Source organism: Cnephaeus nilssonii (genome assembly GCF_951640355.1).
Source record: "Cnephaeus nilssonii genome assembly, chromosome: 11".
NCBI lineage: Eukaryota > Metazoa > Chordata > Mammalia > Chiroptera > Vespertilionidae > Cnephaeus > Cnephaeus nilssonii.
The window spans coordinates 35,758,626-35,780,869 of record NC_137082.1 but is presented as its reverse complement, the minus strand read 5'-3'; the positions used below and the strand labels follow the sequence as shown (position 1 = coordinate 35,780,869).

Genomic DNA, 22,244 nt, shown 5'->3' with positions numbered 1-22,244 from the left:
GTATGCAGGAGGCAGCCCATTAGTGATTCTCTCTCATCATTGATATTCCTATCTCTTCATCTCTGAAATCAATAAAAATATTTTTTAAAAATTAAACTATATTTTAAATGATACAGCAATTTACATAAATATTGTATAAATGTTAAGCAAACTTTTTAAAAATATATTTTTATTGATGTCAGAGAGGAAGGGAAAGGGAGAGACACAGAGAGAGAAACATCAATCTGAGAAAGACACATGAGAGAGACACATCAATTGGTTGCCTCCTACATGTGCCCTGGGGATCAAGCCTGAAGATACGTACCCTTGATCAGAATCGAACCTGTGACCCTTCAGTCTGTGGGCCAACACTTATCCACTGAGCCAAAGCAGCTAGGGCAAACCTCATTCTTTTTCACACCTGCATTGTATCCCATTGTAGTATGCATAGTATTTACCATTCTCCTAATGAAAGAAAAGTTGTTTCCAATATTTTATTACCACCGATAATACTGCAATTAATATTTTTATCCATTATTTTGCATATTTACTTGTAAGAATATCTATCAGTAAGGATTAGTAGGTTGAGATTATCTAAAAAGTTTAAGTAGCAATGTAAAGTTGATAGATATTGCCAAATAGCTTCCAGGATGTAACAATTTATACTACTTGTAAATTATTTTGTTTCTACATAAATATATACTCTGTCCTGCAGACTCACATTTTTCACTCAGCAATATGACTTAGGATTCTACCTATGTCAATACATGTAGATATACCTCATTAAAGAAAAACTGTCATACAGTTTCCCATTGTATGGCTGTTAGATAGCTTATTTAGTTGATCACTTATTTATTTTTTTAAATATACTTTATTGATTTTTTACAGAGAGGAAGGGAGAGGGATAAGGATCCAGAAACATTGATGAGAGAGAAACCTCGATCAGCTGCCTCCCACATACCCCCCACTGGGGATGTGCTCGCAACCAAGGTACATGCCCTTGACCGGAATCGAACCTGGGACCCTTCAGTCCGCAGGCCGACGCTCTATCCACTGAGCCAACCCGGCTAGGGCAGTTGATCACTTATTGATGGCCATTTGGGTGGTTTTCAATCTTTTTGCTATCACAAACAATGCTTTAGTGACTATTCTTGTATGACTAGAATAGATTCAGAGAAGTGAATTGTAAGATGTTAAGTATACATATTTCAGTTTTAAATAGATGCTGTTGAATTGCTCTCCCAAAGTATTGTGCCAGTTTAGACTTCTACTAATCCTATATAATAAAGAGGTAATATGCAAATTGACCATCACGCTCTCGCACAAGATGGCCGCCCCATGTGGTTACAAGATGGCCGCCACAAGATGGCTGGCAGAGGCGGGCAGTTGTGGGCGATCAGGTCAGCAGGGGAGGGCAGTTAGGGGCGACCAGGCTGGCAGGGGAGAACAGTTGGGGGGGGACAAGGCTGGCAGGGGAGGGCAGTTGGGGGGGACCAGGCTGGCAGGGGAGGGTAGTTGGGGGCAATCAGGCCAGCAGGGGAGCAGTTAGGCATCGATCTGGCTGGCAGGGAAGTGGTTAGGGGGTGATCAGGCTGGCAGGCAGAAGCAATTAGGAGCAATCAGGCAGGCAGGCAGGCAAGCAATTGGGAGCTAGGAGTCCCGGATTGTGAAAGGGATGTCCGACTGCTGGTTTAAGCCTGATCCCACAGTGGGCCCCAGATTGGAGAGGGTGCATGCTGGGCTGAGGGACCTTCCTCCCTCCTCCCCTCACCCAATGCACGAATTTCATGCATCGGGCCTCTAGTGGTGCATAAGAGCTTTAGGTTTACATTTAGGACTAGCCCATGTACTTCCTCCTGAATCAAAGTTCAAAATCCCAGTTATCACTGGGATCATTCAGGCACTGATACCCAGCCCCCTATAGAATCTGAGTGGACAAGCTGAGTGTTGGGAAGGATGAACAGATATGAGGGCCAGGCTGTCCCCCATTAGTCAAGTGGTCACCCAGATAACACAACCCTTTCCAAAGAAAAGGCTACTTTGGGAGAAAATGAGCTCTCCCTATCTCTAGAAGTGTCTGAGTGGAGGTTTGGTATCAACGAATGCACTGAGCAAATTTTACTGTGTCTAGGGTCGTTGTCTTGACCCAGAGATGAGTCAAACCCAGATCCTGCCCTTTCAGAGCTTGATACTCTTGGGGAAAATAGATAAGTAAACAGACAATGACATTCTGTCTACTAAGTATTGAGTTGGACTTCCTTTTCTGAAAATATCTGGAACTTCCTGCTACACACATGGAAATGCTGGAAATAAACACAATAAACATCCTTTTAAATGTACAACAGGACTTGCAATAGTTTGGATTTTAACAGACAATTGGGGAGATGAAGCCTTGAGCTTACATGAAATTTGAGGCTCTTGATAAACTAGGACCCTTGAAGGTCTACACCCACAGTGAAAGAGTGGACTAGGGAGAAACAAACAAACATCTGACTACTAGCAAAGGAGACAAAAATCCGTGTCCTATATGTTTGTCTTGACTTGGTCTTTAGGTGGGGAAAAAACTATTTCCTGAGAATTTGAAACCACATACCTGACCTCAATGTGTCTGGGGTTCATATTTATATCACCTGCATGGCTGGGAATCTCTGAGGCTGAGAAGTCAATATAAAAGGAGACCTACTCCAAAACTCTCTCAGATGCCTAGCAGAGACAAATGCAAATCCCCCCACCCATCCCCCATTGCAGACTATACAGAATTCCTATATATAAAGCTCTTCCAAACATTAACTAATTCGAAAGGAAAAAGTAATGAAATACACAAGGAAAAATCCACCACAAGTAAGATTTAACTAACAGAAGAAGCACACTCCCAATAACTTCAGATAACAGAATTATCAGATAGTGATCATTAATGTGGAATAGAGGTAGCTGGCAAGTGCTTTGGGAGCACAGAGAAGAAACTAACTCCCTGATGGAATCAAGGTCTTCATAAAGAAGGAAACTTTAAGAATGGGCCTTGAAGGATATGTAGGACTTTGCCAAGTAAGGACAGATACTGTTGGGAGTAGCCAGTGGGGTGTACATAGTAGAATGTACCAAGGGAATGGCTACTTATTAACTTACTAGAGGCCCGGTGCATGAAATTCCTGCATGGGGGGTCCCCCTCAGCCCAGCCTGCACCCTATCCAATCCGGGACCCCTCGAGGGATGTCCGACTGCCAGTTAAGGCCCAATCCCAGGGATTGGGCCTAAACCAGCAGTCGGACACCCCTCTCACAATCCTGGACCGCTGGCTCCTAATTGTTCACCTGCCTGCCTGCCTGGTCGCCCCTAACTGCCCCCCCCCCCCCCGGCTGGCCTGGTCGCCCCCAACTGCCCCCCTGCCAGCCTGGTTGCCCCTCACAGCGCCCCCACCGGTCTGGTTGCCCCACACAGCCTGCTTGTTCAGTTGTTTGGTCATCTCTCACTAACCCCCCTGCCAGCCTGGTCTCCCCACACAGCCTGCTTATTTAGTAGTTTGGTCGTCCCTCACTAACCCCCCTGCTGGCCTAGTAGTAGGCAGCCATCTTGTGAGGGCGTGATAGTCAATTTGCATTTTACCTCTTTATTATATAGGATTTTCTCAGGTGCAAAGAGGGCAGAAACATAGAGGAAGAGGAAAGGGAGGTAGTTAGGGGAATAGATCATGCTGGCCCTTCCTTTGCAAGCCATCTTAAGGACTTAGCTCTTTTAAAATATATTTTTATTTATTTCAGGAAGGACGAAGGAGAAAGATAGAAACATCAATGATGAGAATCATTAATCGGCTAGCTCCTGCATGCCCCAGCAACCTGGGCATGTGCCCTGACTGGGAATTGAACCATAACTTCCTGGTTCATAGGTGAACGCTCAACCATTGAGCCACACTGGCCGGACAGGACTTGGTTCTTAAACTAAGTGCAAAGGAAAGCCAGTGAAGGGTTTTAAGTGAGAGGTTAATGATATTCATTCATTCACTCAACAGCAGGTGTCAGGGATAGAGAATGGGTTGAGAATGAAGAGTGGCAACAAGAGACTATTCAAGAGAGTATAACAGAAATCTAGATAAGAAATCCTGGTGGCTTAGACAAGGCCACCACGGGTGGTGGCAGTGAAAATGGAGAGGAGTAGATGAATTTGAGTGATATCTAGGTCAAAGTTTGAAGATAGATTGTATACAAGGGATGGGGAAGTGGGAGATACCTAGACTGATTCCCAGGTCTTTGGCCTAGCATGTGAAACATTGGTGGTGCCATTCACAGAAATAAGGGGTTAAAGAGGAAGAGTGAGTTTTCAGAAGAAAGATCATGAGCTCAGTTTTAGATATTTGGAATTTAAAGTAGCTTTGGGATATCCAGGTGGTGATGTCTAAGAGGTAGTTTGATATATATATATATATATATATATATATATATATATATATATATATATGAATCTTTATTTTTTAATTGATTTCAGAGTGGGAGGAAGGGGGAGAGAGAGAAAGAAACATAGATGTGAGATACATTGATCAGTTACCTTTTGTACTTGCCCCATCCAGGGGGTTTAAACCGGCAACCTAGGTATGTGCCCTGACTGGAATCGAACCCACAACCTTCTGGTGCATGGGACAAGGCTCCAAGCAACTGAGCCACACTGGCCAGAGCACCTTAATTTTTAAAATGTATTTATTGATTTCAGAGGAAGAGAGAGAGAGAGAGAGAGAGAGAGAGAGAGAGAGAGAGAGAGAGAGAGAGAAGGGAGAGTTTTGTTGTTCCATTTATTGTTTCTTTTTTTATTATTGATTTCAGAGAGAGGAAGGGATAGGGAGAGAGAGATAGAGACATCAATGATGAGAGTCATTGATCAGCTTCCTCCTGCACGCCCCCTACTGGGGATCAGGCCCACAACCTGGACATGCATGTGGTGTCCTGACCAGGAATGAAACCATGACCTCCTGATTCATGAGTTGATGCTCAACCACTGAGCCACATTGGCCAGGCCATTTGTTGTTTCTTGTATGTGCCCTGACCAGGGATTGAACCCACAACCTTGGTGTTTAGGGACCACACTCTAACCAACTGAGCTACCCAGCCCAAGCTCACTTAGTATGTTTTCAAAGTCATCCATATTATAGTATATATCAATACTTCATTCTTTTTTATTGCCCAATTATAGTCCATTGTATAGATATACCATATTTTGTTTATCCATCCATGGCAAATAAAATGGATATTTGTGTTGTTTCCACTTTTTGGCTATTATGAATAACTCTAAATAAGCTATGAATATTTATATACAAGTTATTTTTATTATTGTTATATTAAATCCTCACCCGAGGATATGTTTATTGATTTTAGAGAGACGCCCTAACAACTAAGCTACATGGCCAGAGTGGCAACTCTATGTTTAACATTTTGAGGAACCACCAAACTATTTTCCAGAATGGCTACAACATTTTACATTCCCATCAGTATGAGGATTTCAATTTCTTAACATCCTTGTCAATACCCATTATTGGTCTTTTATTGTAGCTATCCTAATGGGTATAAAGTGATATCTCATTGAGGCGGGTTTTTTGTTTGTTTTGTTAATCCTCACTTCAGGATATTGTTTTCTCAAGGATATTTTTTTTCCCATTGATTTTAGAGTGGAAGGGAGGGGGAGAGACAGAGAGAGAGAAACATCAATATGAGAGAGACACATCAATTGGTTGCCTTCCACATGTACTCTGCTGACTGAGGTACATGACCTTGACCAGAATCAAACCCAAGACCCTGCATTCTGCGGGCCAACACTCTAACCACTGAGAAAACTGGATAGGGCTCATTGAGGTTTTGATTTATATTTCCCTAATAACTAATGATGTTGAGCATCTTTTCACATGCTTATTGGCCATTTGTGTATCTTTGGAAATATATCTATTCAAATCATTTGCACATTTTTATTCAGGTCATTTGTCATTTTATTATTGAGTTGTTAGAGTTCTTTATATATTCTGGATAACTGTCCCTAATCAGATATATGATTTGTAGATATTTTCTCCCATTCTGTGGTTTGTCTTTTTATTACCAGAGAGGCACCCAAGTCAAAGGGGGTTGGCTCTCCCCTCCTCGGTTCTTGTCATACTCTTGAGAAAGAATTCAGACGAGTGACATAAGCAGTGGTGAAGCAAAGCAAGCAAATTTTTAAAAAAATATATTTTATTGATTTTTTACAGAGAGGAAGGGAGAGGGATAGAGAGTTAGAAACATTGATGAGAGAGAAGCATCGATCAGCTGCCTCCTGCACACCCCCTACTGAGGATGTGCCTGCAACCAAGGTACCTGCCCTTGACCGGAATCGAACCTGGGACCCTTCATTCCCCAGGCCGTCACTCTATCCAGTGAGCCAAACTGGCTAGGGCCAAAGCAAACAAATTTATTAAGGAAGCAAAGCAAGAAAACTTATTAAGAATACAACTGGCATAAAGCACAAGTGGACAACTCAGCTAGTCTGAGCACTCCAGGCACCTGGTGGGGGCTCAAGGGTTTTATACACACACACACACACACACACACACACACACACACACACACACACACACACACACCCCGCCACAATAGATTTCAAGGTTCTCCTTTTACATTGTTGCAGCTTTTCCCAGAATTTATGAGAACAACTGGCGATTTTATCTTGCTGACTTCTTTGTTCAGTGGGTGAGATAAACTCCCCCCTTTTCCCCTTCCCCTCCTCCTGCCCTAGCAGCTATCTTTCCTGCCTATCATCCCTTCCCCCCAACCCCCCCGCCTCAAGTGATACCATCCAAATGCTTTGGGGGTTTTGTTATTTGTCCCCCAGACTTCATTTGTCCTTGTCCTTGGGTTTAGCTGGCACAAATGTCATTGGGTATTTGTTTTTATCCTCCCAGGCCAGGGTGATTTAAGCTATGTATTCTCTGGTTAGAGAAGATGTCTATCGAGCTGGCTGCAAGCTGCCCAAACTGTTAGGCTTTGTTTAATTTCGTCTCTCAGTTTCCCCATTCCAGTTGCCCAGGAATTTTCCTAGCTTCTTACTATCCTGCCACATTTTCTTTCTTTCTTTTTTTAAAAAAATATATTTTTATTTATTTCAGAGAGGAAAAGAGAGGGAGAGACAGAGAGAAACATCAATGATGAGAGAGAATCATTGATTGGCTGCTTCCTACACGTCCCACACTGTGGATTGAGCAAGCAACCTGGGCATTATGACCTGACCAGGAATCGAACCATAACCTCCTGGTTCATAGGTCGACACTCAACCACTGAACCATGCCGGCCGAGCCATTTTCATTTCTTGATAGTGTCCTTTGGAGCACAAAAGTTTGTTTTTTAAAAATATATATATTTTATTGATTTTTTACAGAGAGGAAGGGAGAGGAAGGGAGAGGGATAGAGAGTTAGAAACATCGATGAGAGAGAAACATGGATCAGCTGCCTCCTGCACACCCCCTACTGGGGATGTGCCCGCAACCAAGGTACATGCCCTTGACCGAAATCGAACCTGGGACCCTTAAGTTCAAGTTATTTCTGCTTTTGTTGCCTGTGCTTTTGGTGTTATAACTAAGAAACCATTGCCTAACTCAAGGTCCTGGAGATTTATTCTGTGTTTTCTAGGAGTCTTCTAGGACCTTATATTTAGGTCCATGATCCATGCACACTCATGTTTAAGAACCACTGGTTTGGGTTACATTTTCTACCTGTCGTGGCTGATCACTGTTCTTCCCAAAGACAATCCAAACCCTAAGAATTTTTAAGTCATTTGTTAGGACAATACAAATAATAATAAGACAGCTAACAATGTATATTGAGCACTTGCTATGTGCTAAGCATTTTACATTACATAACCTTGCTCAATCTTTACTATGTTACCTAACCTTTCTCCATCTCCTCCATTTTTCAAGATGTAATATACTTTACTCTAAGATGATGTAATACATGCCTCCTCCTTTTATGTAAAAGGAAATAACAACACTTGTTTTGTACTGGTCTCAGCCTGTCAATAACCAGTATTGTAGCTGGGCCAGCCCTTGTGGTTCTTACTATGATTTCAAGATGCCTTTCAGCAATAACCATTAGGAAACTTTGAAAAGATAAGGTTTATTACTTACAAGACCTGCAAGACCTGAAAATTACACAGCACACCTGGGGCCACATAGCAAGGTTAAGGAGAGAGAGAGAGAGAGAGAGAGAGAGAGAGAGAGAGAGAGCGAGCACACTCATAGGTCACAGGCCTGGGTGGCTGTTTTTATTGGGCAATGGCCCAGAATTTGTAGGTGAATGTAAAACTTTCCTGGGCTCACACTTTATTGGTGAATTTAAAAAGCAGGAATTTAAAGCCCCAGAAGAAAGCAAAATAAACAAGTAGCCTAAATGATGTTATTTAAATCAACCAATATCTCTAAAACAAAGGAGCCTCAATAAGGGGAGGCCATCTGGCTCTTAATCTAATTGTGTGGCTGACAATGTGTTTATTCAAGATAGCTGTCTTTGAAGTGGATGCCTTGGCAATCAAAGCTTAAGATAGGTATTTGTGTAACATAAAAGAAAAAAAAAAAAAACCAATGTCAAGGCTTACACTTTACACTTACATCTTTGGAAAGAAGGCTGCACAGACTAAATAAGCTAATGTGTGTTAAAAGCATGGCACAATGCTTAGCAGAGTGGGGCTCAGAGGATGAGAGTGCCTTTATTCCTTCGTGATCCCCTCTCCCAATGGAGACCCGCTCCTCCCAATGGTCAAGAAAGCTATCTGTTCCAGGGCTGATTTTTGCATTCTGCTAGTATCCTGTTCTTTCTTCCTTCTCTCATCATGGTTTGAGATTTTATTTCTATTTGTGTTATTCTTAAGACTATCACATCTCTGCGACTGCTCTTTATGTTCTATAAAAGCAAGAAATACAACTTTGTCATTGCAATATTCCCTAACACCCAGTATAGATCCTGGGGATGTAATGATCTTTAAAAAAAATATACACTTTCTTGTTTAAAATTCTCCAAAGGCACATGCATTGCACTTTGAATGAAGCCCAAATTCCCAACCATGGCGAACAGGTCCCTACCTGATTGGCTCCTATCTGCCTCTCCATCCACACCTTCCACTATCTTCTTTTTTTCTGACTCGGAGTCTCTGCCCTCCAGCTTGGAAACTCTGATTAATTTATCATCTTTTAGGTGTCAGCTTAAATGTCACCTCTTCTCAGAGCCTTCCCTGACCACCCTGTCCAGTGTTACTATTATCATTGTAATTCGATAGTTAATATGAATAACAGGAAGAAAGCAAAGGGGAGGCCAGACCTAAGCATGGTCATCTGGGTAGCTTCTGCAGGAAGCTACAGCTTCAAGCTCCCCAGGGAACCAGTGGTCTCTTCCCTGCAGATCAGTGGGGAAGGGATCAAACACAGGGGGAGATGAGTGTATGGGCTGTGAAGTCTGGGTGACGTAGGAAGGCGCTTGCCTATCAGTTTAGCCCGGGGAACAACGGGTTGGCGAAGGGGCAGACCCCATCAGAAAAGTGCAAAATCTTGGAAGGTTCTGGTTAAAATCCCCAGACAGAAAGTTCCCTTCTCTTGTCTCTTGCTCTTGTTCTCCCTTGCTCCTGACCCGCACTCACCCGTGTGCTCGCCTGCCATGTGGGTTTAAGCAGCCTCATGGCCCATGGCGGTGCAGACCCCACACACGATGGATTGCAGCTGGGAATACAAGCTAAACTAGCCAGTTGCTGGACAGGACTGGACTTTAATATGGAATAGAAATTCTGGGCTGCTGAAAACAAGACTGGACTTTTTCCATGGTGGGACCTTGGAGGGGAACCTCCTTAATTTTACACAATCAATAAAGCTTTTAACAAAACCCATTGGGGCCCTCGGAAAGTCTTTTCCTCACAGCACCCACTTCCATGGATAACATTACCACTCCCCTTCCACCAAGTTATTCTTCATCATGCAACCTGTTTCATTTTGTTTACAGATCTGAAATTTCTTCATATATTTAATATTATTATAGCTAACATTTAAGCACTCACCATAAGCACTTTTCATACATTAATTAATGAAGTGGTGTGCTTCTGAATTCTTATCAAAGGGCTCTCCAAACTATAGAACCCTGATTTGAAGTGTGTGCTCACTTCTGTGGTGTAAACACTCCCATCAGGAGGGATTTCAAGCTACCAACCTGTTTTCACTGAACACGGATTTGGGAAGGGAAGGGCAGTAGTACACAGTATTATACAATATTTGCCATAGTGAAATACCAGTGGTAAACAACCTTAAGAGCACAGTTAAAACAAAGTGTAGTAAAACAATTAGGAAGTGATGAGTTTTGAATAAATATTCAAGAATAAATATTACCTTGTTTTTAATATAATTTATTTAGTTGTAAGTTTATATAATTTATTTTTTTATAACGGTTGTGTTTAAAAGGGACTGGGAGAATTTCTAAGCATTCCTCAGTTGTTTCTAGCAGGCCATAGGAGCCAACAGCCAGTACATTTTTCAGATGAGAGATCTGAGGCACAGAAAGGTTAAGCAACTCGTTCCAGGCCGCAGGGCTAACACATCTGTCTACTATGCCAGAATCTATCCTCAGAATCCAATATAGTGCCTGGGAACGGTTGTCGTTCAATATACACAATTGCAAGTACATGAACACATATTTAATAGTCTTTAAAAACATAAAAGAGAAACATTTAAGCATTAAAAACATACACACAAGAGCGAAACTAACATCTCTTTAAAACTCACTCACAGCCCCACGAAGATAAATTCCTAATTTGATTCCTTTCAGCAGCACTTCAGCTCCTGAGCGCTTTTACAATTCACCAGCTATCACCGGAGACGTCGCCTAACCCTTCGCTACAAGCTTGACTTGCCCGGCTTTCCGTCGTCCCGCCCTGCCGGGCCGCAAGGCTTCCTGGGAGTGGTAGTCCCCTGTCAGGCAGCTACGGCGGCAGCAGCCGCCAGGCGCTCCGGCCCGCGGAACTACAGAGGTGGCGCACGGGCCGCGAGGCTCTTCCGCATCGCCTTTCCCTCCCCGGCGGCGCGCCGCCCCAGCTATCATGGCGGCTCCCTTGGCCCTGGTGCTGGTGGTGGCTGTGACTGTGCGGGCGGCCTTGTTCCGCTCCAGTCTGGCCGAGTTCATCTCCGAGCGGGTGGAGGTGGTGTCCCCACTGAGCTCTTGGAAGAGAGGTGAGGCCACCGGCTCGAGTAGGCGGCCAGGTCCCTCCTGTGCTCCCCGGGCCTCTGTGAATGGAGAGTGGGGCAGTGGCCGCAAGCACTACGCTCTGACCCGCTCTGGCGCCCTCCGAGGGCGGGAGGGCGGGGCCTAAGGACGCGTCTGCCTGGGGGAGGGGGCGTGGGACTGTTGGGGGAGGGTTGGGTCCCGGAGCGGGATTACCTGAGGGATGAAGATCTGAGGGGGTGTGTCCCCCTGGGGCCTTGAACCAAGGGAAATGGTCTGAGGAAGGGATACTTAGAGGGCATGCAAGGTGGAGTGGAAATTGAGGGGGGCTTGGGATTTAATGCGGGATCTCTAGTGGTGCTCCCTGGAGTATGGGACGGTGTGTGAGGGGCGGGGGAGGGGGTATCCCAGGTGAGGTGTTCAGACGTCTACTCTCAGTCTAACCTCGCAGTGCAGCTTTTCCTACTGTTTCTTCTTTTTTTCTTTTTATTATTATTTTTTAAATGTATCTTTATTGTTCAAGGTATTACAGATGTCCCCCTTTCCTCCCATTGACCCCCTCCACTCCACTCCCCCCAGGCCTTCACCTCATTATTGTCTGTACCCATGGGTTATGCATATATGCATATAAACTCTTCGGTTAATCTCCCCTTCTTCCCTCTGAGATTCGTCAGTCTGTTCCATGCTTCTGTGTCTCTGGGTCTGTTTTGTTCATCAGCTTATTTTGTTCATTAGATTCCACATGAGTGAGATCCTGTGATACTTGTCTCTTACTGGCTTATTTCACTTAGCATGATATTCTCCAGGTCCCTCCATGCTGTCTCAAAGGGTAAGAGATCCTTCTTTTTTTTACCGCTGCATAGTATTCCATGGTATAAATGTACCACAGCTTTTTTTTTTTTTTTTTTTTTAATATATTTTATTGATTTTTTACAGAGAGGAAGTGAGAGGGACAGAGAGTTAGAAACATCGATGAGAGAGAAACATCGATCAGCTGCCTCCTGCACACCCCCCACTGGGGATATGCCCGCAACCAAGGTACATGCCCTTTGACCGGAATCGAACCCGGGACCTTCCAGTCCACAGACCGACGCTCTATCCACTGAGCCAAACCGGTCTCGGCTACCACAGCTTTTTTTATCCACTCATCTACTGATGTGCACTTGGGCTGTTTCCAGATCTTAGCTATTGTAAATTGTGCTGCTATGAACATAGGGGTACATACATTCATATATATATCCTATATATATCCTATATAATAAAAGGATAATATGCAAATTGACCCTAATGGAGGAATTACCAGAACGACCGCTTGACCAGTCACTATGAGGTGCACTGACCACCTCTCGGTCCCATCCCCCAGACATCAGGCTCTGCTTACCCGATGGCCGGGGAAGATGGCCCTGATTGCAGGCCAGGCCTAGGGACCATACCCGCACACGAATATATATGTATACTAATATATATATTATTTATTTTTAAGTATATTTCTTTTTTTTAATATTTTATTGATTTTTTTACAGAGAGGAAGGGAGAGGGATAGAGAGTTAGAAACATCGATGAGAGAGAAACATCGATCAGCTGCCTCCTGCACACCCCCCACTGGGGATATGCCCACAACCAAGGTACATGCCCTTGACCGGAATCGAACCTGGGACCCTTCAGTCCGCAGGCCGACGCTCTATCCACTGAGCCAAACTGGGTAGGGCTAATTTATTTATTTTTAAAGAAATGTTGAAAGATGTGAAATGTCTGAAGCAGAGTTTAAACATTTTCTTTAAAAAACATTTTTTTTTTTACTGAAGTACAATATATACAGTGCCCAGAAAATAAATGTAGAGCTTAATGAATTTTTATAAACTGTATATACCATGTGGGCAATACCCAGATCAAAAAACGGACCGTTACCAGCACCCCAGAAGTCCACTTCCTCTGCTTGAACTTTAAATTCTAGAGTTTTGATGTTACCCCATAAACATTTTTTTTTGTTAATTCTTACTAGAGGATATTTTTAGTGTTTATTTTTGTTGTTAATCCTCACCCAAGGACATTTTCCCATTGATTTTTAGAGAGAATGGAAAGGAGGGGGAGAGACACAGAGAGAGAAACTTCAATATGTGAGAGACACATCGATTGGTTCCCTCCCACACTCACCCTGACTGGGGGAGGGATTGTGCCTGCAACCCAGGTATTTACTCTTTTTTTTTCTAATAAATTTTTATTGTTCAGATTATTGCAGTTGTTCCTCTTTTTCCCCCCCATAGCTCCCCTCCACCGGTTCTCATCCCACCTTTTGCCCTTACCCCCCCCCCCCCCCCCCGTCCCCAATGTCCTCATCCATAGGTGTACGATTTTTGTCGTCTCTTCCCAACCCCCCCCCACACCCCTTTCCCCCCAAGGATTGTCAGTCCACTCCCTTTCTATGCCCCAATCCTATTATACTCACCAGTTTATTCTGTTCATCAGACTTTTTATTCACTTGATTTTTAGATTCACTTGTTGATAGATATGTATTTGTTGTCACTTTGTTGTTCACAATTTTTATCTTTACCTTTTTCTTCTTCTTCTTCTTAAAGAATACCCTTCAGCACCTCATATAATACTGGTTTGGCGGTGATGAATTCCTTTAGCTTTTTTTTAATCTGTGAAGCTCTTTATCTGACCTTCAATTCTAAATGATAGCTTTGCTGGGTACAGTAATCTTGGTTGTAGGTTCTTGCTGTTCATCACTTTGAATATTTCTTGCCACTCCCTCTGGCCTGCATAGTTCCTGTTGAGAAATCAGCTGACAGTCATATGGCCACTCCCTCGTAGGTAACTAATTGTTTTTCTCTTGCTGCTTTTAAGATTCTCTCTTTGTCTTTTGCCCTTGGCATTTTAATTATGATGTGTCTCAGGTATTTACTCTTGACTGGGAATTGAACCCATGGGTGCACGGGCATCCCTCTAACCACCGAGCCACGCAGGCAAGGGCAAGCCCATAAACATTTTGGAATGGGAAATGGCATAATAAATGAGTGTTTAAGAATATTAGAGCCCGGTCAGCATGGCTTAGTGGTTGAGCATCAGCCTATGAACGAGGAGGTTATGGTTGGATTCCAGTCAGGGCATGGGCTCAATCCCCAGTGGGGGTGTGCATGAGGGAGCTAATCAGTGATGCTCTCTCATCATTGATGCATCTATCTCCCTCTCCCTTCCTCTCTGAAATCAATAAAAATATTTTTTTTTCAAAAAGAATAATTAGAGCTTAGAGTTCTAAAAATACTATATATCACTGACTGACATATTTCACTTAGCATGATATGCTCCAGGTACCTCCATGCTGTCTCAAAGGGTAAAAGATTCTTTTTTACTGCTGCACAGTATTCCTTGGTAATAAATGTACCACAGCTTTTTCATCCACTCGTCTACTGATGGACACTTGGGCTGTTTCCAGATCCTAGCTATTGTACATTGTGCTGCTATGAACATACAGGTGCATACATTCTTTCTGATTGGTGTTTTGGGTTTCTTAGAATATATTCCTAGAAGTGGGATCACTGGGTCAAATGGCAGTTCCATGTTTAATTTTTCGAGGAAACTCCATACTGTTTTTCATAATGGCTGCACCAGTCTGCATTCCTACTAGCAGTGTAGTAGGGTTCCCTTTTCTCAACATCCTTATGAGCACTTGTCATTTGTTGATTTGTTGATGGTAGCCATTATAGTATCACATGATCTCACTCATGTGGAATCTAATTAACAAAATAAACTGATGAATGGAGTGGATCTGGAGACATGGAAGCATGGAACAGAGTGTGGAATCTCGGAGGGAAGGTGGGGGAGGGTGGGTGGGTGGGAGGTAATCAACCAAAGAACTTGTATGCATGTATGTATAACCCATGAACACTGACAGGGTGGTGAAGGCCTGGGGTAGGGGGTGGGGCGAGCTGGAGGGGGTCAGTGGAGGAAAAAACAGGGACATGTAATACTTTCAACAATAAAGATTTTTAAAATAAGTAAATAAATAAAAATACTGTATATTAGAGATTATGATAAGCCTCATTTTATCCTCCAGTTATTCTCTGTTAGATGGTGTTGTTTTCATTTGACAGTTGAGGAAACTGAGATTTAAAGAAGATAAATAATTTGTCCCAGTTTTCCAGTTGACAAATGGTAATAAAGATAGTAGTAATTCATATGTGTGATGGTAAGAACTTAGATTTGTTATCTCTGCATATAATACTTGCATATAATATTTTGTTGAAGCCACTTGGTTCCTGCTTTCTTCTGGATATCAGAAGACCCAAGGCAGTATTAGGCCCTCCTTCCTCTGCTCTCTTTATACATACCTCTCTTAAGAGCATTTATTTTTTTATTTTATATTTTTATTGATTTCAGAGAAGAAGGGAGGAGAGAGAGATGGAAACATCAATGATGAGAGAGAATCATTCATCAGCTGCGTCCTGCATACCCCACACTGGGGATCGAGCCCACAACCCAGGCATGTGCCCTGACCAGGAATTGAACCATGGCCTCCTGGTTCATAGGTCTACTCTCAACCCTTGAGCCATGCCGGCTGGGCTTAAGAGCATTTCTCATTTTACATCATAATTCTTTATTTATATCTAGTTTCTCTACTGTATTATGAGTTCCTTGAAGGTTAGAGCTGTTTTAGTCATCCCTGAATTCTTTGTGTCTGGCATAGAGTAATTGCATAGTTAACTACTTATTAAACAAACTAGAGGCCTGGTGTATGAAAATTCATGCACTGGAGGGGGGGTCCTTCAGTCCGGCCTGCCCCCCCTCACAGTCCGGGAGCCCTCAGGGGCGGGAGGTGACCCAGCCATCAGGGGAAGGCGACGCCCCATCACACCTCTGCTGCTGCCACTGCCGGCAGCGCAAGCCTCGGCCGGCCTTGGTTACCTGAGCCTCGGGTGGCCCTGGGCAGCTGGGCAGCCGCCATCAAGGCTTGCCGGAGCCTTGGGCCCGCCCTGGGAGGCTGGGCAGCCGCCATCCAAGGCTTGCCTGTGCCCCAGGCCGGCTCTGGGCAGCTGGGGGGCTGAGAGGACTGGGGGACTCCGGAGGCAGGCACCCCGACGGGGCTGAGAGGACTGGGCGCCACCATCTTGTAGCTGTGGGCGCTGCCATCTTTGAGGGCATGGCAGCAATTAGCATATTCCCTCCTTATTGGATGTGGGTGCTGCCATCTTTGACAGAGGGGCAGTCAATTAGCATATTCCCTTATTGGCTGTGGGCAGTCAATTAGCATATTCCCTCCTTATTGGCTGTGGGAGCTGCCATCTTTGCAATGGTGTGAGGGTCAATTAGCATATTCCCTCTTTATTAGATAGGATATTGAAGAAAAGAAACCATAAGATCTGGTTGCTTATAGGATTGACAGGGTGAGGGATCCAAGATGAGGCAATGTAGTATGGTCATTAAGAGCACAGGATCTGGACTCTTAAAGAGGGTTTGAGTCCCTCTCTGCCTCTGCCGCTTACTATCTGTGTGATCTCCAACATCAGTTTTCTCATTTATGAAATAGAAAGTTATAATTTGTACCGCATTAAATTAGATGATTCATGTTGAAGTTCTTAGCACAGTAATGAAAGTCAAAATGGCTAATTCTAAGATTTTGAGTTTTAATAATAGGAAGAACAGTGATGATACTGGCTGAAATAAGTGAGTCAGAAACGATAGCAGTGTCATAATTAATTTAAATAAATCTCATTAGGACATTGGGATTATTTTTAATTTTTCCCCACTCTTTTTTTTTTTTAATATATTTTTATTGATTTTTTTTTTTTTTTTAACAGAGAGGAAAGGAGAGGGATAGATAGCTAGAAACATCGATGAGAGAGAAACATCGATCAGCTGCCTCCTGCACACCTCCTACTGGGGATGTGCTCACAACCAAGGTACATGCCCTTGACCGGAATCGAACCTGGGACCTTTCAGTCCACAGGCGGACGCTCTATCCACTGAGCCAAACCGGTTTCGGCAATTTTTCCCCACTCTTGAGCATGGTAATGAACATTCTTCTTTGAATAAATTGCCCTAAGAACAATAATTTCTGGGTCAAAAAACATACACTTAAAAAGTACATATTGCCCTGAAGAAAAATTAATGCAAATATCAAACAAAGCACATATTAGAGTGATTGCTCATTTCCCCACCTATGAGCAACATTTCTCACCAGCTTCTAATTTGTTATCTTACTGTGTTTTGGAATGGAGCAGAATATACATAAATGAAACACTTTAGAGTAGGTGGGAGTTACAAGGAGATCAAAGGAAATTTATAGTTTAATTAAAAACGTTCCCATAATGAGTGGTTTGCCACAAGGGAAAGGAATACTCTATGGAAGAAAACTCCCCATTATCAGAAATGTTCAAATCAAGACTTAGGCCCGGCCGGCGTGGCTCAGGGGTTGAGCATCGACCTAGGAACCAGGAGGTCACTGGTTCGATTCCCGGTCAGGGCATGTGCCCGGGTTGTGGGCTCCATCCCCAGTGGGGGGCGTGCAGGAGGCAGCCGATCCATGATTCTCTCTCATCATGGATGTTTCTCTCTCTCTCTCCCTCTCCCTTCCTCTCTGAAATCAATAAAAAATATATATATATTAAAAAAAAAAAAAAAGACTTAGACCCACTTTCTGGGAATAAGGTTAAGGGGATTAGATAAACTATAAGGCCTTTTTTGTCCTGGGAGTATCTAACACTGGCTTATGGCCATCTGCATATGTCTTTGAAGTAAGAATGAACTTGGATGTCTTACTTTTCAGTGGTTGAAGGCCTCTCACTGTTGGACTTGGGAGTGTCTCCATATTCAGGAGCAGTATTTCATGAAGTAAGTGTTCTTGTTTTCTTTTATGGGTACTAAGAGTAATTTTTAGACACAGATACCAAAGCCTAGCCTCTAGTTAGTACAGACATTTAAAAAGATCTATTTTTGAAAATCATATTTAGAAATAGCCCTTTTTTAAATACATTTTTTTAAATTGATTTTTTACAGAGAGGAAGGGAGAGGGATAGAGAGTTAGAAACATCGATGAAAGAGAAACATCGATCAGCTGCCTCCTGCACACTCTCTACTGGGGATGTGCCCGCAACCAAGATACATGCCCTTGACCGGAATCGAACCTGGGACCTTTCAGTCTGCACACTGACGCTCTATCCACTGAGCCAAACCTGTTTCGGCTGCATTGTTAATCTTCAACAGATTTTAAAATCTAGTTCTTAGGGAAAGGTAAGAATAGGTGAGAGTGGAGAAGGAAAATCTGTACAGGAGAGAAAAAAGGAATTTAGCAACCACAGGTTAGATTTTTATGATTGCCTTCAACAGATGTGGCTGTGTTCTATGTTTAGCTAAGTATTGATAGTTAAATTGTGAATTTAACAACCTTGATTGGGAGTGTAGGCTTCTCTATAATCCAAATATATAAAAACCCAGGGTTTGTAATGACCGACTGAAGGCTCGACTGAACACCGGAAGTCAGCCCTGCAGTCAGTGCTGGGTTGCTGTGGCGACCTAGCACTGACTGCCGCCGGTGCGTTGACCCAGCACTGACTACCAAGGGGCTGTGGATCAGGCCCGGAGAGAGGCCTGAAGAGAGAGGTTGGTTCTGATCCGCAGCCTCTGTGCAGCTGTTGATCAGCTGTTGCCTCTCTCTTTCTCTCCGGGCTTCACCAGCAGCCATGCCTCTGTTTCTCTCCAGGCCTCTGCGGGGGCTGCTGATCAGCCCCACCTCTCTGATCAGGTCCGGAGATAGGCTCAGAGACACTGACTGGTATAGAAATGGACCAATCAGAACCAACTCTGGGTGAACTGTGAGGAGCCAATGGCTGCCTAGGAGGCGGAGCTTTTGATGCTGACTGGCATAGAAACTGACCAATCAGAAACAAATCTGTGTGAACTGTGAGGAGCTAATGGCTGCCTAGGATGCGGAGCTTTTGACGCTGAGTCGCATAGAAACTGACCAATCAGAACCAAATTGGCCGGCATGGGAGGGCAGTTGGGGGCGAGATCAGGCTGGCAGGGGAGGGCAGTTGGGGGTGAGATCAGGCCAGCAAGGGAGGGCCTTTGGGGCAAGATCAGGCTGGCAGGGGAGGGCAGTTGGGGGCAACCATGCTGGCAGGGGAGGGCAGTTGGGGGTGAGATCAGGCTGGCAAGGGAGGGCCATTGGGGGAGAGATCCGGCTGGCAGTAGAGGGCAGTTGGAGGTAACCAGGCTGGCAGGGGAGGACCATTGGGGGAGAGAATAGGACGGCAGGGGAGGGCAGTAGGGATCAGGCCTAAACCAGCAGTTGGACATCCCCCAAGGGGTCCCCAATTGGAGAGGGTGCCAGCTGGCCTGAGGGAACCGCCCCCCCTTTGTGCATGAATTTCATGCACCAGGCCACTAGTAGTATTATGTGCAATTAAATTACTGCATATATGTTAGTTCATTATGGAAACCAGCCCATTTACTGATAGGCTGTTTGAGAACTATTTGTTCTGATATTTCTGAGACTAATTTAGAGCCATTCTAAACTATCTGAAGCATCAAAACACTTTGAAAGGAGGCTATTGGTAATATAAATATCAAGTTACTACTTTTTACTAACAAAGATAAAGGGGGGAAAAAGGAATCCATTAGTAGATAGTTGTAAAAGCTTAATTCTTTTAGAACTTTGAAAGGCAAAGCTGATGCCCCCATTTTCAAAAAGAGGTAAAAAGTTGATCTCAGGCGGCTAATATATTGAGGTTTACTTTATGCTAAGTACTTTGTGCAAATTACACTTCATCCTTCCAAGAACCCAGTGAAATAGGTCACTATTCTTATTTTATAGCTGAGGAAACTAAGGCTCAGAGGGGAAACGTGTCCAAAGGTACACAGGTGAAACCTGGTTTTAATATACTTCTATTGATTTCAGAGAGGAAGGGATAGAGAGAGATGGAAACATCAATGATGAGAGAAACAATCATTGATCGGCTGCCTCCTGCACGCCCCGCATTGGGGATCAAGCCTGGAACCTGGGCATGTGCCCTTCAGTCCTCAGGTCAATGCTCTATCCACAGAGCTAAACCAGCTAGTGGAACCTGGTTTTAAACCTGCGTCTGATTCCAAAGCTAGCTTGTTCTCACTACAAAGCCTGTCGATGACCTTTACAGTATTACAGGACACATTTTTGTGTGTGGTTGGGTTTAGGAAGAGGCGCTCCTGAGTCACCAGCATGGACTCACTAAAACCAAGTCATGCACTTTCCTATTACAGTAGCAGACCAACCCTCCTCCCTAGAACAATTAGAAAAGCAGGATGAATACAAAAAACATCTGTTTAAAGACACTGGAAAGTGATCTTATGGTGCTCGGGAAATACGAATTTGAGTGGATGGCTAACCAAGGTGGCAGGGCTCTGGTAGAGGACTTGGCTTTCATTTGGAACCTCTGAAGGACTATACTCAAGGAAGAAGGGTAGATATTATTATAGATTAGTGGCCCGGTGCACAAAATTTGTGCATGGAGGAGGCAGTTCCCTCAGCCAAGCCTGCACCCTCTCCAATTGGGGACCCCTGGGGACCTGATCTTGCCCCCAACTGCCCTCCCCTGCCGGTCTGATCTTGCCCCCAATTGCCCTTCCCTGCCAGCCTGATCTTGCCCCCAAAGGCCCTCCCCTGCTGGCCTGATCTCGCCCCCAACGGCTCTCCCCTGCTGGTCTGATCTCGCCCCCAACTGCCCTCCCCTTGCCAGCCTGGTTGCCCCCAACTGCCCTCCCCCGCCGGCTTGATCTCATCCCTAACTGCCCTCCCCTTGCCGCCTGGTTGCCCCCAACTGCCCTCCCCTGCCAGACTGATCTCGCCCCCAACTGCCCTCCTCTGCTGTACAATTTGGTTCTAATTGGTCAGTTTCTATGCCAGTCAGTGTCAAAAGCTCCGCTTCCTAGGCAGCCATTGGCTCCTCACAGTTGACCCAGATTTGGTTCTGATTGGCCAGTTTCTATGCCAGTCAGTGTCTCTGGGCCTATCAACAGGCCTTATCAGAAAGGCAGGGCTGCTGGCCAGGCTCGGAGGGAAAGAGAGAGGCAAGTGCTGGTCAAAAGCTGCCTCAGATGCTATCGATCAGCCCCTGCTACTCTCTTCAGGTCTCTTTCCGGGCCTGATTCAAAGCCCCCTCAACAGTAACTGCTGGGTCACCGGGCCTGCAGCCGCAGTAGTCAGTGCTGGGTCGCTATGGCAACCCAGTGCTGACTTCTGGATGGTCAGCCTTTGGTTGTGATCGGGTAGTTACACCCTGGCTCTATATTATAGAGACTCGTTTTATAAAGATTGAATCCAGCTTCTAATTAGCTAACCCCTGATTAGATTAATGTGATATAATTCTGTTCTAATTGCTTGCCAGAGCTTAAAGAAATCCTTTCTGGCCTGACTGGTGTGGTTCAGTGGTTGAGTGTCAACCCATGCACCACAGGTCACTGGTTAGATATCCTGGTCAAGACACATGCCCGAGTTGACCCTCAGTCGGGGCCTGCAGGAGGCAGCCGACTGATGTTCTCTCTCCCATTGGCATTTCTGTCTCTTCCTCTCCCTTCCTTTCTCTCTTAAAACAAAACAAAACATACAAAATAACAAAAACCTCTAAAAGAAATCATTTCTGAAGGAAAATAGCCTCATCTAGAATCTCTGCAATTTTTCATACACAAATGTTCATCATTCAGTCCAAAATTACTAAGCATAATAAGTGGCAGAAAATAAAAGCAATAAAAACAGGTGATATAGATATTGAGTTATCAAATTTGGATTTTAAAATACATAACTGCAACCAATAATTAATATGTTCGAAAAAGAGATGCCAAGACAGAGAATTTCACCAGGGAACTGTAATATGTAAGAATGAATCAAATGGAAATTTTAGTACTGGAAAACAGAATAACAAATTAAGACTTCAATAGGTGCCCTAGCCGGTTTGGCTCAGTGGATAGAGTGTTGGCCTGTGGACTGAAGGTTCCTGGGTTTGATTCTGGTCAAGGGCACATGCCGGGGTTGCGGGCTTGATCACCAGTGTGGGGTGTGCAGGAGGCAGCCGATCAATGATTCTCTCTCATCATTGA

The 22,244-nt window shown here is 44.2% G+C and overlaps 2 protein-coding genes across 2 annotated transcripts in view; one reads left to right on the top strand and one right to left on the bottom strand.

Moving 5' to 3' along the window:
- TP53INP2 (tumor protein p53 inducible nuclear protein 2) overlaps positions 1 to 10,833 on the bottom strand; it is a 29,231-nt gene extending 18,398 nt beyond the window's left edge. Inside the window, exon 1 of the mRNA XM_079783626.1 lies at positions 10,743 to 10,833. The gene's annotated coding sequence lies outside the window, so the exon portion shown is untranslated. The remainder of the gene's footprint in view (positions 1 to 10,742) is intronic.
- Positions 10,834 to 10,912: 79 nt separating this feature from the next.
- PIGU (phosphatidylinositol glycan anchor biosynthesis class U) overlaps positions 10,913 to 22,244 on the top strand; it is an 84,726-nt gene continuing 73,394 nt past the window's right edge. The window contains exons 1-2 of the mRNA XM_079783624.1: positions 10,913 to 11,182; positions 17,941 to 18,005. Of these exons, the coding sequence (XP_079639750.1) occupies positions 11,053 to 11,182; positions 17,941 to 18,005 (195 nt within the window). The 5' untranslated portion in view covers positions 10,913 to 11,052. The remainder of the gene's footprint in view (positions 11,183 to 17,940; positions 18,006 to 22,244) is intronic.